The following is a 15,482-nucleotide window of genomic DNA, read 5'->3' as shown; positions in this document are numbered from 1 at the left end:
AGAGAGAGTCGACAGAGAATCCGGCAACCTCTTCTCAATCGAGCTCTCTGCAGGGTTCCAGTAGTGAAAAAAAAAAAAAACAGCGCAGGAGAAGAAGCAGCAGCAGGAAGGCGAGCCAAACCAAAAAAAAAGAAGGAAGTCAGACGAAGAGGGGTAGCAGCGAGAGCAAGCAGAATCAGAAGAAAAAAAGAAAAGAAAGAGAAGCAGAATCAGGGGAAGAAGAAGAAAAAGAAAAAAAAGAAAGAAGAGAAGACGGAAGGAGCAGAATAGAAGAAGAAGGAGAAGAACAGAAAAGAGAAACAGAAATCAGAAAAAAGAATAAGAAGGAAGAAGAAAGAAGAAAGAGAAGAAGAAGAAAGAACAGAAAAAAGAAACAGAAATCAGAAAAAAGAAGAAGAAAGAAGAAACAGAAGAATAGAAGTCAGGAAGAGAGAGAAAGGAGCACATACCTGCAAAGCCATCGCGAGCCTCGCTCCTGATCGGATCCGACTCCCGCTGCTGGTTCCGTCTCCAAGAAGGAGAAAGAGAATTGTGGTCGGTATTCCAACCCTCAAACCACGATTTCCCTTTGGTTCTTTTTTTTTCCTTCTTATATCTTCTATTTCTTGGAATACCCCTTCCTTCCTCCATTGTCCCTTTTTTGCCCTATTTTGTCACTTCCAATAATTACAGTTTTGCATCCCTGCACACACACACACACACACAAAAAAAAAAGAAGAAGAAAAGTGAGATAATTACCATTCTGCCATTCTCCTTTAAGTTTCTATCTATTTACTATTTTACCATCATATTCAAGTGTAATCTTACCCATTTCCACCATGGTAGCCAATAGTGAAGTTGTTCAACAACTGAACTCCTATAAGGGAGAAACTGATGCAAAATTTGAAGCTATTATGACAATGATGGAATCTATGCAAGCTTCTATTGCTCGTTTGGAGGTAACAGATAACGGAAAGAGTCCCATTCAATCTGGAGATTCTTCCAACACTGTTCCACAGGATCCATCACCACATCATACACCACCGTCGCCACCTTCACCATCATATGGAATTGATAGATATGATGATAGAGCAGAAAGAGCAGCAAGATTGGATGTCCTTGATTTTTATGGAGATAATAATCCAAAATTGTACATTGACTAGATTCATAGCCTAGAGACATTCTTCAGATGGTACGGGTTGACTGAGGCTCGAAAGATCCTATTTGCAGATGCCAAACAGAAAGGCATGGCCCGAATCTTGTGGATTAAGCAATAGCAACAGAACCGAACCCGAGGTGTTGGTTTAGTCACTACTTGGGCTGAAATGCATGAAGTCATGAACCGGAGATTCTTGCCTTCTGATTACAAGCAACACATGCATCTCAGGTTTGCACAGTTAAAACAAGAGAATTTGACTGTGGAAGAATATGTTGCTAGGTTCTATTATTTGGCTACTTGTTCAGATTTTGAGTGGGATGAAGAAGTATTGGTGGCACAATTCCGTAATGGTTTACACCCTCAACTTAGTGCTGCCCTTGCCTCTAGTGGACTGCCTACAATGGAAGACGCTGTCCAGGTAGCATATCAGGTTGAGGAGAGTTTGAAACGTCCATACAATCGGCGGCCATTTACAGATGCTTTCTCTAGGGGTTCTAATTCTATTCAGCCACAATCATCTCAACAGAAAAAGTCAATCAGTAGATCACAGGCTAGTGCTTCATCTATGGCATCTTCACGACCTAGTCGATCGTATTCTCCACCTCGTCGTGATTCAGACATGTCATCTTCACGACCTAATCAGCCATACTCCTCACCTAAGCGTGGTTATGACAGGAACTTAGCATTTTCAAAGGAGGCTATTCAATGTTTCTCATGCAAGGGGTACGGGCATAGAGCTAATCAATGTCCTAACCGGTTGTGAGCCTACATTGACAAGGACAATTTTATACCCTATGCACCAGAAGAGCAACCGAAAACAGGAACAGTAAATCTGGAGGCTAAATGTGATCATGATCCTAATGGGATTAATGATGATGATAGTGATGGTGAGCCTTGATCGTTCTATGTGATCCGTCCTCTTTTGACTACACAGAAGATTCCTGAGGAGGACGATTGGCACCATAATAGTATCTTTCAAACCAGGGTGCGATGCAATGACAGTTTGTGTAATATGATGATCGATCCCGACAGTTGTATCAATGTTGTTGTTGAAGATGCTGTTCGCAAGTTGGGACTGAAAACTGAGCCTCATCCGAACCCTTACAAGGTTGGATGGGTGAACAACAATAATTTGAAAATTCATGAAAGTTGTTTGCTCACATATTCCATTGGTGGACTGATTGATCAGGTTCAATGTGATGTTCTCCCTCTAAAAGTTTGTCACATTCTACTAGGTCGCCCATGGTTGTTCGGCAAGAAAGCCAAGCACTGTGGATATGAGAATACATACACTTTTCAGCATGGTGGTCTCGAGATGAAGTTCCTTCCAGCAAAGGATCTTCCCCTTCTCAAGCTCAAGAAGACAGTTGGTACTTTTCTCATCAAGCGCATCGGCTCTGATGGCATTTTTGGACCTCATCCAAACTCGACGGAGTTGAGTTCTTTTCAGAAGGGGAGAGCTGATGTAGATACAGTTGTACTTACCTGATTGGACCAGCAGGATCGACTGTGGAAGCCAAAGGCCAAAAAGAACCGGTCCAGCCCAGGTTTTTGGTCCAACAATGGCTAGTAGTAGTTAGTTTTACATTATGTCTTTTATTTGTCTTTGAGTAGGATACGTAGGAGGTAGAGAAGTAGGTTTATGTTTGGAGTCTAAGTAGGAATTTATTTCAATATTAAAGTTTAAGTAGGAGTAGTCTTTTATTTTCCCTTTACATACTTACATAACTTAATGTTTAATTTTTAGAGTGAATTTAATTCTTAGATTAGTGAATTTGTGCGTGGTGTGTGACCTCTTCCTTCTTTTGTACGATTTTCCCTCTTCTCTCTAAGGCTACTCCATCAGGGGGTGCTTACTGGTGCTTATTCCTAAACAAGCCATCAATTCTTAGAGGTCTCATCTTGACCTGGATTGATAACCGTTTTCCCAATTTTAGTTCAGAACCTTTGCAGTTACTGCTCTCCCCCTAATTTGAGCCTTCAGGGGGAAGCTTGTAACGTTGCCAATTTAGAAACAGATGAAATGTTAAAACTAGTTACTATCATTATTATTTGTGATACAACTGTCCCAGATTCATTTTCATGTGTCGGTTTCTTTTGCTCGACTTCTATTTTACATTGGCTTTATCATGTTGAGCACTCGAGGTTTCTGGAAATGATTTTCCCCCAGTTTCTGAATTGTTCATGTTTCTATGACAAGATTCTTTCTGGTTAGCTTTCATGATAGAACTTTGGCTGGCCTTATTGTTTGTGCAGCTACATAACAATGTCCCGATGCTTGCTAATGAAGAGCTTGAAATGCATCCCATTTTGTCTTGGAAAGAAGGAAAGCTCCAGCTTCACAGAAAATCTGATGGGACGATACAGCCATCATTTAGGAGGCCTCTTATCCAAGTAAGGGTTCTTTTCCATAAATGGAATTTCTGTCTTCTTCTGCTGGAAAATCTGCATTTAATTGCATATTTTGCATATGTTTGTGTTGTTGCCTTGCTTCTCTTTGATTATATTCATGCGGATCTGTTATTTCAAAAAAATTTCATTCATCTTTGGAGCTTCCCTCAACAAAAGAAAAAAAGATCTCAGTTAATTTTTTTGTTTTGTTTACATGCTTCAACGATTTTATATTTCTTTTCTGTAGAACAATTGCTTTTAGAGCCCCCAACCCTCCACTGTGTCATCTCTTTTTCTGTCTTTATCAGTTTATGTTGTCTCGTGATATCTCCAGGTTAGTCCGCAAGAGTCTCTGAAAGACGTGGCTCTGAAGATCCTGCAGAATAAGATATCAACTGTTCCCATAATTCATTCATCGCAACACGGGTTGTGTCAACAGTTACTACATCTTGCCTGCCTTCCTGGAATACTAAAATGTGCGCTATAGCTCTTCATTATTCGTTCTCCTTTTATCTTACCACTTTTTTTTTGGGGGGTTCAGAAATGTCAATATCTACTCCTCGATGATTTTTTTCTCCTACATTCTCTGTGGAACTTCCAGATATTTGCAGGCATTTTAGACACTCTCCTGGAATGCTGCCTCTTCTACAAAATCCTGTTGGTAGGCTTCGTTTGGGAACATGGGCACCAGATATTGGAATAGTAAATGCATACCAACTAACAACATTGCAGCCTAATGCCCCTCTAAGTTCTGTCCTTGATTTGTTAATAGAAGGTATGTATTAACTATTCACATCTTTCTGAGCTTATATAGGAACTAAATCTGTTAATTTGTTTTTTAAACCATGCATAAAGCTAGAGAATGGATTTTGATGTTTGTTCTGCAGTAACTGTGAGTGTTCATAATTTTTATACTCTCAATACTGGTAACAAATTGTATTTTGGGGCATTTCTTCAAATTATCTGCAATTTTCGTTACTAGAATTGGTGGTGGTTTTTTTTTTTTTTTTTTTTTTAAATGTAGTTGAATCACTATATGAGGACTTCACTCTATTCCTTTCAATTTACAGCTGACATAAGTTCCATACCTATTGTTGATGCTAATGGCTGCCTTCTGGATCAATTCTCCCGAAGGTAATATATGAAATCTTTACTACTTTGGACATTTAATCTTTAATCTTTTTCCCATGTTGCAGTTTTTATTTAGCATGGACTTAGTGTAGAATGGCAGACTAGGATGCTTGTAGCCAACTTGAGTCGTTGGACAATTCTTTGTGTCTGGAGTTGAGATTTAGCATGGCTGAGATGCATTTCTGATCATTCTTTTTGTTCTATTTTTATTTTGCAGTGATATTACCTCATTGGCAAAAGGCAGTGCATATGCACACATCCGGCTTGATCAAACCAGCATTCATCAAGTACACCCTCTAGCTCATTGTTTTGACAGTCCTTGAGTGATACTCGGTGCCTAGTACTTTTTTTTTCTGTATTCTTTTGCAATTTTTTTGACTCTTATTACTCAATTAGGATTTTGGAGGTACGAAAATTCATTCTTGATGGGACAGGTTTTAATCTGAGATGAATTAAGTTTGTCATTGACTGCTTAACCTATCTTGGTCAAAGGTGCTAGTTCATAACTTGTTAAATCAGGCTGGGTTACAGTTGGGAATTCCCAGCCCAAGGCTGGGTTTGGGCTGGGCATGAAAGAGAGCAAAGCTAGGTGCAAGACGAATGTGCCTGAGAGCACGTGTTTGCCTGAATGATGATGCCTGTGCCTTGGAGCAAAAGAAGGTGCAAGATGTGGTCTCACCTTGCACCTCAGTGCACCTTGGACCGCCATTCGTTTGCATGTGGAAAATTTGTACAACTGCAAATTTGTGAGGGGTTGAGTGTAGAAGTTTCTGGAGCAAAACGCTTGGTAATGGTGGAACAGACAGTGTAGAGGGCATTTGCAGGGGATTTTATGAGGAAACCAATAGGCTTAATAACTCTGAATTAATAAATAATTCTAACAATGTATATCTATAAAATACGTATGTAAGGTGGTGAGACACTGAAACTGATTTGCCTGCATCATTGCTGATACTTTGTTTGGCATTGTATACAACTTTCAGTGGTTTCTACTGTGCCTGAACTGGATCTATCTTGCAGTGCACTTTTGAATGTCCAATGTTTGCTTACATACCATTAGTACTTGCGTAGATGGAAAAAGGAATTATCACAATTTATTGGCCTCTTAGATAAAAGAGAAATGAATGTCCCTTTTCTTTCTTTTTGTTTTTTTGGGGTGGGGTTGGGGAGGTGAAAATATTCACAAGGGTTGGTAAACTTGCCACTTGGCAAACAATTGGTCGACGTTTGGATGGGTCCACATTATAAAGGCTCTTAACCCACCTCATTAGTCTTAAACATAAAATGAGCATGTCATATGGATTAAAAGTGTCCGGAGTTGTACAAAATTACAAACATGCCACTGACCTCTGTTTTACATATCAGATTAATGGCATTTTGTAATTTTTCCTAAGTTTTGAACCATGATCTGACCTACATCATATGCTCATATTGAAAATTTACCTGGTAGATGGTAGAAGATTCTCTATAACATGGATCCTCCCATGTCCATTTCCTGGCACATGGTAATGCCACCTACCTTGGTGAATGATAATAATTCACTTCTTGTTTTTGGTTATTAGGAGGTTGGGGGGGGGGGGTTTAACATGCTACGTTATATATTGAGCTGGTGACTGCAATACTGTTTTGAATTGTGGCACTTAATCAAAAGCAACATTTGGTTTCCTAATACCCTGTAGCATAGGCTCATTATCTTTTAAAATGGGTATTCACCTGGGACATCTTTTCTGGAATTTGATTTTAGGCACTACAATTGGTGTACAAGGCATGTGGTCCTCTCAATGCTTATAGACGATGCCAAACATGTTTACGCTATGATTCACTGCTTGACATTATGGAGCGCTTGTCTGATCCAGGTACGCCTAAGATGTTGTTTTGTTGCATATAATGAATTTGCAGGTGAGGAATGTCATCACTGCAGAAGGGTTTCACATAGGAACAACTGAGTAACTCACCTGTGCTCCTTTGCATGGATCTTATACCCCCTTCCCCCTGTTTTCGCCCTTTGGAAGCGATCTGTTGATATTACTTGATAATGCAGAAACTTGGTTTGTACACTTGAACAAACCCTCTCCATCCAGAAAGGAGGTTCAGAAACCAAAAGACATTCTTTTACTGGGCACAGCCCAGCTAGTTACGGATCTGGAAATTTGTGATTGAAAATAAAATTTAGTCTACATATACGAGCACAGGTGGGCACATATTATTTCATAAGGGAAACCCTTTTGGTTTTGTCGATGCTCTCCGGAAACCTTCGGTATTGGTGATATTCCTCTCTGGTGAAGTAGCCCGAGAACATTCGTTGAATATTTATCTTTTGTTTTTCTTCCAGTGGTGCGACGGCTCATTGTCATTGAAGCTGGTAGCAAACGTGTGGAAGGCATTATTTCATTGAGTGATGTATTTAATTTTTTGTTGGGTTAAAAGCTCCTCTGTAAATTTCCCTCCCCGGATATTGAAGTTTTCTTCTGCTTAATTTATTCAAGGAAATAAAATTTTTTATCACAGCAATCAACCCCTGTTGGTCTTTTTATGTGCGCTAATCGGCAAATGTGTTAAGATGATAATAGGTGTAGATAAAAGGAAATGCGCTTGTCTAATGCTCTTGTAGGATAAATTATTGATGGGTGGATTTTTCATAGAATTCGAATTTCATGGTCGGCCTCAATAGTCCTGTACCATGTTTGTGTCTTTCTTTACAATGAAAATTGGGAAACCCATTTAGAAATAAGACGATTGCTCTGGAATGATGTTCATCTGTCTGAGCACCAAAGCTGCTTTCTTCTTGAGTGCGTTGTCTGAGAGGAGGCGAATCAGGATTGTCTCGGAACGCTGCAGCTGTGGATTTGTGGTCTGAGTGTGCTTTAAGATACTCTGGAATAGGTCGAGGGCTCGGTCTTGTGCGGACGGGGACCCCTTCTCCAGCACCTCCAAGATGGCCTCCAGACCATGGTTGTCCGCTATAGCTGTGGCAGCATGTGACACTGTGTTGTTATCTGTAAGCAGCGTATTGAGTGCCATTAGAGCAGCGTCTGCCACACCGGAGTCAGTATCGCTCAGTGCTTGCACTAGCGGTCCAACAGCATCGGCCTTAACGAGACAAAATGTGTGTCTCGATGAGCAGGCGGACCCATGGACGGGGCACAAGCTCTGTACTGAGGCTGGACAGCACAAGGACATGTTGGGGATGACCCTAGTCAGTCGAAGCAGAGAGATGAAGTTGTTAGCCCCCGTGGCCGTGACGGGAGCTTCAGTGAGAAGCACGGTGGTTGACTGGGATAGATGGGCAAGTGCTATGGCAGTCCGTTGCTTGGCAAGCGAGCTGCCCCTCGAGAGGACACGCACAAGCGATGGATACAGTTCAAGCTTGCTTACTTGCCTCTGAAGCTCGGGCTTGGTGGGCTGCGTGTAGCGAAGAAGCGCTGCCAGAGCGTTCTCCAGAAGGGAGTCTAGTGACTCGCGTGGTTTTGGCTCGACGGGTAGATTGAGCCACCTGCTACTGTTATGGTCGTCGTCTGTGGAGCTGATCACTTCATGAATTGCCTTCAATGCTTCGGATTTGCCCAGTGTCTCATCGACCACATCATCATCGGCAGGGAGCAGGCCAATGATTCTAGCGGCATTAGATCTCTCTTCGATGTCCGGTGAACTGGTGAGCATGGCAACTAGGGTGTTTATGGCGTACTCCTTTCTTGTAAGGGATGGCGGAAGTGGAACCCCATCGGGATGGTCTTTGGAAACGCAGTATATGAGCTTCAGTACTTCATGTCTTACCTCATGATGGTCGCAGGTGAGGCAGGAAAAGAGTCCGGCAATTGCATTGTCATTGGATCGTATAAGATCTTGAGCCGTTTTAGATTTATGGCACAGGGCAACCAGCAGGTGTAAGAACTGTACCTGGGTACGTCCGGGATCCGAAGCGGAAGTTAACTGCCAAAAGAGGCTGATGTTGTGGGGGGATTGCAGTTCTTGCAGGCCCGGGCAGGTATGGAAATCGGAGAGATTGCTGGCTTCAACCAGTGATGTGAGGATCTCGGTGGCTTCCTGTTTCCAGTGTGATTCGGACCCGACGAATGTGATGACACCAAGCAAGTGCGGTATCGTGTATGTGTGGGTGAGGAAATGTTTGGCCATCTTGGGGTAAGCCAGGAGTTTCTTGATACACTGCAAGCATGCAGATTTGCAGGCCGGGGAGCTAGAGGAGAACATCTCGATTAGCTTGTGTGTGAATTGCCCATCTTCGAAATGCTTTGTGGTGTTGTCGTCGAGTTTCATCTTTATTAGGGCTGCAGCCATCGCAGCTCTGGCCTCTGAAGATCCTGTGAGAGAAAGCAACCAAACCAAGAGATCATGAGAGACAATGGGGCTTTGGTAAACATTGATCAACAACAGAGATAATAATAGGTATATTATTCGTACCGCCTACCTTGGTTGAAACGAACAACAAATGGTGGAAAATACCCAGCTTCGGCCATCTTGATGACAAAATATATGTTTTGGGAAAGGATCTGCAACAAATCTTGGGCTTTCTGCGAGACATCCGGATTCTCCTTTTGGAGCAGAGATACCAAGAAAGGAATGCAGTCTTTTGTCTTCCCTATTTGCTCAGCATGTGCTTCTTTCAATGACAACTTGTGTAAGATTGCCACAGCTTCTGGTTCTGCTTCACCTCGGTAAAACTGCTTCACTATGTAGCGGATTGCTCCCGCGTCAACCATGACGTCCTGCAATTTGTAATTGGACCTAAATTAATGGAATCACGTTCCGTCATCTCAGATTTTTTAAATTTCTTTCTTTTACCTTGTTGTCTTCGGAACAATCGGAGAGGTGGTAGAGGCATTTTAGGGCTGCCTTTGTGTTTATCGGCCTACTACGGTCTTTTAGAACTTGCACCATCTTCGGAATGATTCCTTCCTCGGCAGATCTATTCCTGTAGCGAGGCATCTCCATCAGGACTTGCATGTCGTTTAAGGCATTGTTCAGTCTGCTATCATCATCAGAGGTGATACCAGATACTGCATATTCGTACTTGGAGTCCATTTCTCTCTGCTTCCATTCCTCTATTGAGTTCCGGAGGGAAAGGTTCGGTGTAAGCTCCTGCGAAGGTAGCTCCTCCTTGCAGGTGGGACAGATGGTACTTTCCCCTGCTCCTGCTCTTCTGAAGTGTTCCAAGATGGCCTTCCTTTCGAAGCTGTGGCCGCATAGGATGGCTACTGGGTCTGTCATGAGCTCCAAGGACAGGGGGCATGTGAAGGATTCCATCTGGTATTGTTGGAACGTGCTGGCTGCACTTTCGACTTCTTGAAGGCTCCGGTTCCCAATGATTTCTGTACTGTACAGTAACTGAATGAGTTGAGAAAGCTGTAGTGCCTCGGCTTGCTTCTTCTGAGCTTCCATTTCTTCCTTCTCCTGTTTCAGCAGTGCCAGCTCGTTCCGAACTAGGGAAGCGTTCGCTGTCACCCCCGTGGCGTCAGCGATCTTCTCAAGGAGTTGGGTGGCGTGGGCCTGGCTCCTGCCATTCTGAGTTGTTGATTTCTCGATTTCGGAGACGATGGCTTCAGTGGCGGCTGTTGAACGGAGCTCCATGGACCTGAGATTGTTGATGATCTGGTCGGTCTTGGAATTCAGGTTCAGCGCAACATTTTGATTGGCCAGCTCCAACAAGGAGATGGTGTCGGCGATCTCTTGGGCCAAATCCTGCATCTGCTTGAGCAGAGTCTGTGCTTTGAGGAATAGACGGAGTCGGCTCCCGGTTTTGTAACTTCTGATGATGGTACAGGCTTTTTTGAGTAGAGAATCCAGTGTCTCCAGCGCTGCTCTCGTGGATTCTGAGTTGGTTCTGGCCTCTATAATTCCCCTGGCCTGCAAGGCTTGAAGGAAGACGTTTAACTCGGAGATGTACCTAGAGAATTTTTGGAAGCTCGCCTCTTCGACCATCACGTCTTTCGTTTCCGTGATAAGCTCTCTCACTCGGTTGGCAACTTTGTTGCAGAGTTCCTGCAGTAGTGCCACACCCAAGTCCATTTTGGATTGTGGGAAACTGGGAAGAGTCTTCAAAGAAGAAGAGGGGGACTTGGGTGAATCAAATATCAAGAGTATCTGACTAATTTAGCTGGATTGATTTAAGTGGGAGTCTGTCAATTTGTCCAACTCTAATCCCATTCTATAGATAGATTTCCCCCCTTAATTTTATGATCTTCCATCTCCCACGTTGTCCGGGGAAAAAGAAAAGGAAAAAGAGAAGGAAAAAGAAGAAGAAAACGCAGAGAAAGGGGGAGGTGGGAGGCCACACCTGCAAATAACTAAATACCAATCAAACAATATGCAACTCGAAGTCCATGCGAGATGACAACAGATGCGCTGTAGCCTGTAGCACTCCTTCATGGACAGAGGCCCGGCTCTCAAGCTCGTATCTTTCACTTGATTCTTTCTGACAAACAAGAAAAGTTAGCTTCAGAACCTGGATATTCATACACTACAATCTTAAAAGAAGGTAATTAAACATCTTCACTTTCTAATATTGGGGAAGGATTTGAAGAAGAAAAAGAAATGGATTGGAGTGATGTTGTGTTTGAAGGGAGAGCGAACAACACAGAAGAGTTGGATCAATCGAGAATCGAGGAGAAGGAAAATTTCAAAGGGAACGAAGTGCAGCAATTAAGAAGCAAAAACAGGAACGAGGGAATTGTGACTTTGTGAGGAAAAGACAAATGAAGTTGTAGTCCGTATGGTTATAGAAAATAAAGCAAGTAAAAGTCTTCTCCGTGTTTCAAGTGGTCGCACTCAGGGCATGGCCCGCCAAGGACCTTGGCCGCGGGAGCAGCAGAGGCAGACAGGCAAGCAGGAAGGGGAAGAGAAAGTGTTGAGCAATGGGTTATTGTGGTTGGTATTTTGTCTTTAGAAAAAGAATTTCTCGTATCTTTTTTTTTTTTCCGGTAAATGACTTTCCTCCAAAGACTCATTTAATCTCTTATATAGCATAGAGAAAAAAAATATATATTTATAATAATCTGTATTACATACATATCTCAAGCAGGATTCGAATCTACGCATAGACAGACGAGTGAGTTGTTCACAGCCGACCGTTCTACCACTGAGCATCAGAGACCCGAAGCTAGAGTACGGTCCGTGCACTATTTGAGATTGAAAAGAAGACGAATTCGATTTAATTTAAAGATTGAAAGTCCTTCTTTAAAGTTCCTCCTAGATACATTGCTTTAGCCTTATTGCGAAGCAAGGAATGGTGCTAGTCTGAAAGCTAACAGTTAAATATAGAGCTTAATGTCATATCTGAAATAGAAGGTCAAAAGAGAGACAATTGTTGTATATGATCGAACTTCCGTATCTCACTCACCAAGAAGTCGCAACTTGTAGGAATAATTTATTTCTAATTATGTCCCATATTGCCAACTAGGATAATGACCAAGTATATCTCTTTGTTTTTTTGGGTAGAAGACCAAGTATATATATATATATTATTAGATTTGGATTCTAATTTTTGAACTAAGGAATAACTCACTCAGATTTTAGGAATCAAAATATGAGTCTGGCTAGGCATTGGGCGTGGAGGGGATCGGGGGACCCAGGCCAAGACCAAAAGTGTGTTGCTGCGTCTGATCGTATAGTCACATCCATTGGCTTTGCAATCTCCGTAGGTTGAGAACTCGCCGAATTCAAAGCACCTCATGAATCATGATTCTAACGTACCATATGCAGATGAGTGGAACGTTGAATCTGTCATCCTGCCGACTTTTGACTATGTGAATCCAGCTACTCTCCCAACTCCTAACTTGCAGCGTTCTTGTGGGTGCACTGTCCTCCCTCTCTCTCTGTTTGTTTCTGTAGGTCAAAGTCAAATCTTCCGTGTTAATTCTGTACTCTCCCGGGAGCAAAAGCAAGGACCTTGAGACTTTTGTCTCTTTAATTGGTGTAGTACTAGTATCTGTTTTTTTTTTATATATATATATATATATATAAATTCTTCGTCTTTGCTCTCTTCTGCTGACTCATCCGGCGTAGGTGGGTACGTTTTGTTCATTCTATATATGAATTCTTCTCAAAATTGAATTGAAATTCAGATAACGTAATTCCTCACAATGGAGCTAGCAGGCTGCAGGCATGGACCGCCAAGCTCTACTGATTCAATTCATGAGTTATTACTCCTTAGGCTCCTTCGTTTTTCCAGTTAAAAACCGTGATAAAACTGTAAAAGTAATGCATACAAGAAGAAAAAGATATAAAAATCATTTGATTGTGTTGCTCTTGATTGTTTGGAATAGGAACAGACACAACAGACACAACAGACACAGGTCTTCTAAATTGCTTACGCAACTCCCCCATGCATTCAACGAAAAAGTAGAAAGTGCACCAACACTTGACATGTAATAGTCTTTATCTACACTGGACTGGTGCACTGTTTTGCGGAGCCCGATAATGGCTTCGTCGCTGTGCTCTTGATTGGAGAACGAGCAGCCAATAGAGGAAGAGGAGAAGGTCTTGTGATTTCTGTTCAATGTTTTCATTATGCATCGACCCAGGCGAGACCTCTCATGTAGTTTATCAAAATTAAACGTGGATTCGAATTTCGCTCCTCTCTTTGGCTTTTCTAAGATTCTTACGACATGAGGTAATATCCTTAATGTGTAGAGGTTTCAATTTATTTATTTATTTATTTTTCAGTCCATGCTAGTTCAAAGGAGCTCCTCACCTTGCAAGCTACCATGGAAACCCACATGAACTCTGTTGTTTTGTTTAGTTCGCTACTCTTTTTTTCTTCCGTAAATGCTAACACAAAATATATGATACTGATTTCACGAAACACTCAAATGATGTCTTGTTTATGTTTGAAACTTCCTTATACGTTAAACTAGTAATTTGGATTGAAACGAGTGAGTTTTTTCCCACATCCACCATGAATTCCTTCACCACAATCCATCATTGCAATTGGATTGGTGAAAGTATGGTGACACAGGATTAGGTTGGGCCGCATTTTTTAATCCCCAACCCAATTCTGAGTCCTCTTACCTTAGTGGCTTAGCCTAATCCCAAACCGGTCAAAAAAAAAAAAAAAACTTGGTTTCTGTAGGGGGAGTGTGGCCCTTACGCTCAGGCACGCAGGATGACATGACTGTCCCACCACCACAAAATGCAAAATGACACCTTAGTTAATACTCTCTCTTGCTCCAATTGGCCGCCGTGCACACATAGTAGCCACATTCCCTAGAGTAAACACTTTTCCTTCTTTTTGGGAAAGTAATGCAAATTCTAATATATGTCCTCTCACATAATGAGTTGTGAAGCCCACATTGGCATTCTCCGCTAGCATCCGCCAGATTCGCTGGCTGCTGTGGATCTCGATCCCATGTACGTCGTGTGTGGTTGCACCTCTTCTACTATCCGATTGTTCGTCCAGAATCCCTACACACCACAAAAACTGAGTGAAACCCTAACATCTCCATCCTTGTAGTTAAATTGAAGAGCTCTGAATTCAATTTGAAACTTGGGATATGACTCATTGGGTTATTAGAAGAGCTACCCAAGTAAGAAGAAGAAGCAACCAAGTTCCTGGGTTTCTCTTCTTCTGCTTAGATCTTTAAAAACGAGTGTTATGCAGTTGCACTGACCATAGAAACTGGGCAATTCCTTCTCTTGAGTGTATCTAATGGATTCTTCCACATGAATATGATCTGTGAGAAAATCCGACTCTTTACTAACAAGACAAAATGGTATCATATATTTTGGAAGACAATAATGTCATTTCATGTGATGGATACAAAGGTGCCCGCCCAGTGGCTCAATTAACTTTTCCCCCTATTATCAATGTATTATTACAATTATTTTATGTATAGATTTTACTTTTCTCCAAATTAATTCGATATTCTTCAATATAATCCTCATGAAAAAATTAGGGAGGGGGTTTCCTACCTGGTGGTAGAGGCTAAACGGGTAGCCAAGAGCCAATGGATGCCCCCTATCAATTCAATCAATAGAAGAACAAAGAGTCCATTTCATGAAAAGAAAAGGAGAGATAGAGAGAAGGGGTGCTAGCGGAGGCTACCCATAGCCAAGAAACATTCTCCCACTTTTTTCCCCCTTTTGGAATAAAACTTTTAGAGAACAAAACACCCAAGAAACATAGGACCATTACTCCTCCCCTTTTTATCGGAGATTTGAATTAAGCTTCACTTTCCTAGCATCCAACCTACTGTGATTCCTTCGCCGTGTCTAAAGAAAAATTTTCTCTACAAAAAAATAAAAAAAAAGGCTTAAGAAAAAATTGTCGTTAGAACAACTGCCTAGCATAGTTGGTAGTGTGTGGAGCAATTTAAAACTTAACTTGCTTTTACTTGCATTCCTTTAGCGAAGGATGACCTTATTTTCTTGACGCTTTCACACATTCTTAGTATGACTTTCGACTCCTCTGCTCTATTTTTGAGACATTCATTTGCTTTTCAAAGAGGAAAAAAAAACCCTTTTAATTTTTAAGACCTATATGAAATTTATCTATTTCATCTCATTTTCACCGTGAGTGTTTCTTCTAATATCATTGTTCCTACTAAACAAATTAATGGTTTAATACCTACCACACTGGGACTGTTTCAGTCAATGATAATTAAAACAACTCCAATCTCTCTGTCGACACATTTGCCTGTGTAGTATACATCAATATTGGTCACAATTGAAGCACGGAAGAATAATTTAGTGAAACAGGCCCATATGTCAGCACTAATGTCCATATAATAGTGGGTCTCAGGCTCTCAGCACAGTAATAAAATTGCTCTATTTCAATTTAGTGAAAAAAATAAAATAAAATAAAATCTCC

At 41.6% G+C, this 15,482-nt stretch overlaps 2 protein-coding genes across 2 annotated transcripts in view; one reads left to right on the top strand and one right to left on the bottom strand.

Moving 5' to 3' along the window:
- Positions 1-7,175, top strand: part of LOC122077123 (sucrose nonfermenting 4-like protein) — a 28,224-nt gene extending 21,049 nt beyond the window's left edge. Inside the window, exons 8-14 of the mRNA XM_042642930.1 lie at positions 3,395-3,532; positions 3,864-4,005; positions 4,131-4,304; positions 4,600-4,663; positions 4,878-4,947; positions 6,405-6,516; positions 6,993-7,175. Of these exons, the coding sequence (XP_042498864.1) occupies positions 3,395-3,532; positions 3,864-4,005; positions 4,131-4,304; positions 4,600-4,663; positions 4,878-4,947; positions 6,405-6,516; positions 6,993-7,084 (792 nt within the window). The 3' untranslated portion in view covers positions 7,085-7,175. The remainder of the gene's footprint in view (positions 1-3,394; positions 3,533-3,863; positions 4,006-4,130; positions 4,305-4,599; positions 4,664-4,877; positions 4,948-6,404; positions 6,517-6,992) is intronic.
- A 58-nt stretch (positions 7,176-7,233) lies between these two features.
- On the bottom strand, positions 7,234-11,370 carry LOC122077122 (U-box domain-containing protein 44-like). Its single transcript, XM_042642929.1, has 3 exons — positions 9,461-11,370; positions 9,087-9,384; positions 7,234-8,979 (listed from the first exon to the last, which is right to left on the bottom strand). Exons 1-3 carry the CDS (start codon positions 10,682-10,684, stop codon positions 7,382-7,384), a joined length of 3,120 nt encoding a protein of 1,039 aa, XP_042498863.1. The 5' UTR covers positions 10,685-11,370; the 3' UTR covers positions 7,234-7,381.
- Between the last annotated feature and the right edge of the window lie 4,112 nt (positions 11,371-15,482).

Source organism: Macadamia integrifolia, chromosome 4, assembly GCF_013358625.1.
Source record: "Macadamia integrifolia cultivar HAES 741 chromosome 4, SCU_Mint_v3, whole genome shotgun sequence".
Classification (NCBI taxonomy): domain Eukaryota; kingdom Viridiplantae; phylum Streptophyta; class Magnoliopsida; order Proteales; family Proteaceae; genus Macadamia; species Macadamia integrifolia.
The sequence above is the reverse complement of the archived record's forward strand: the minus strand, read 5'-3'. Positions and strand labels throughout refer to the sequence as shown.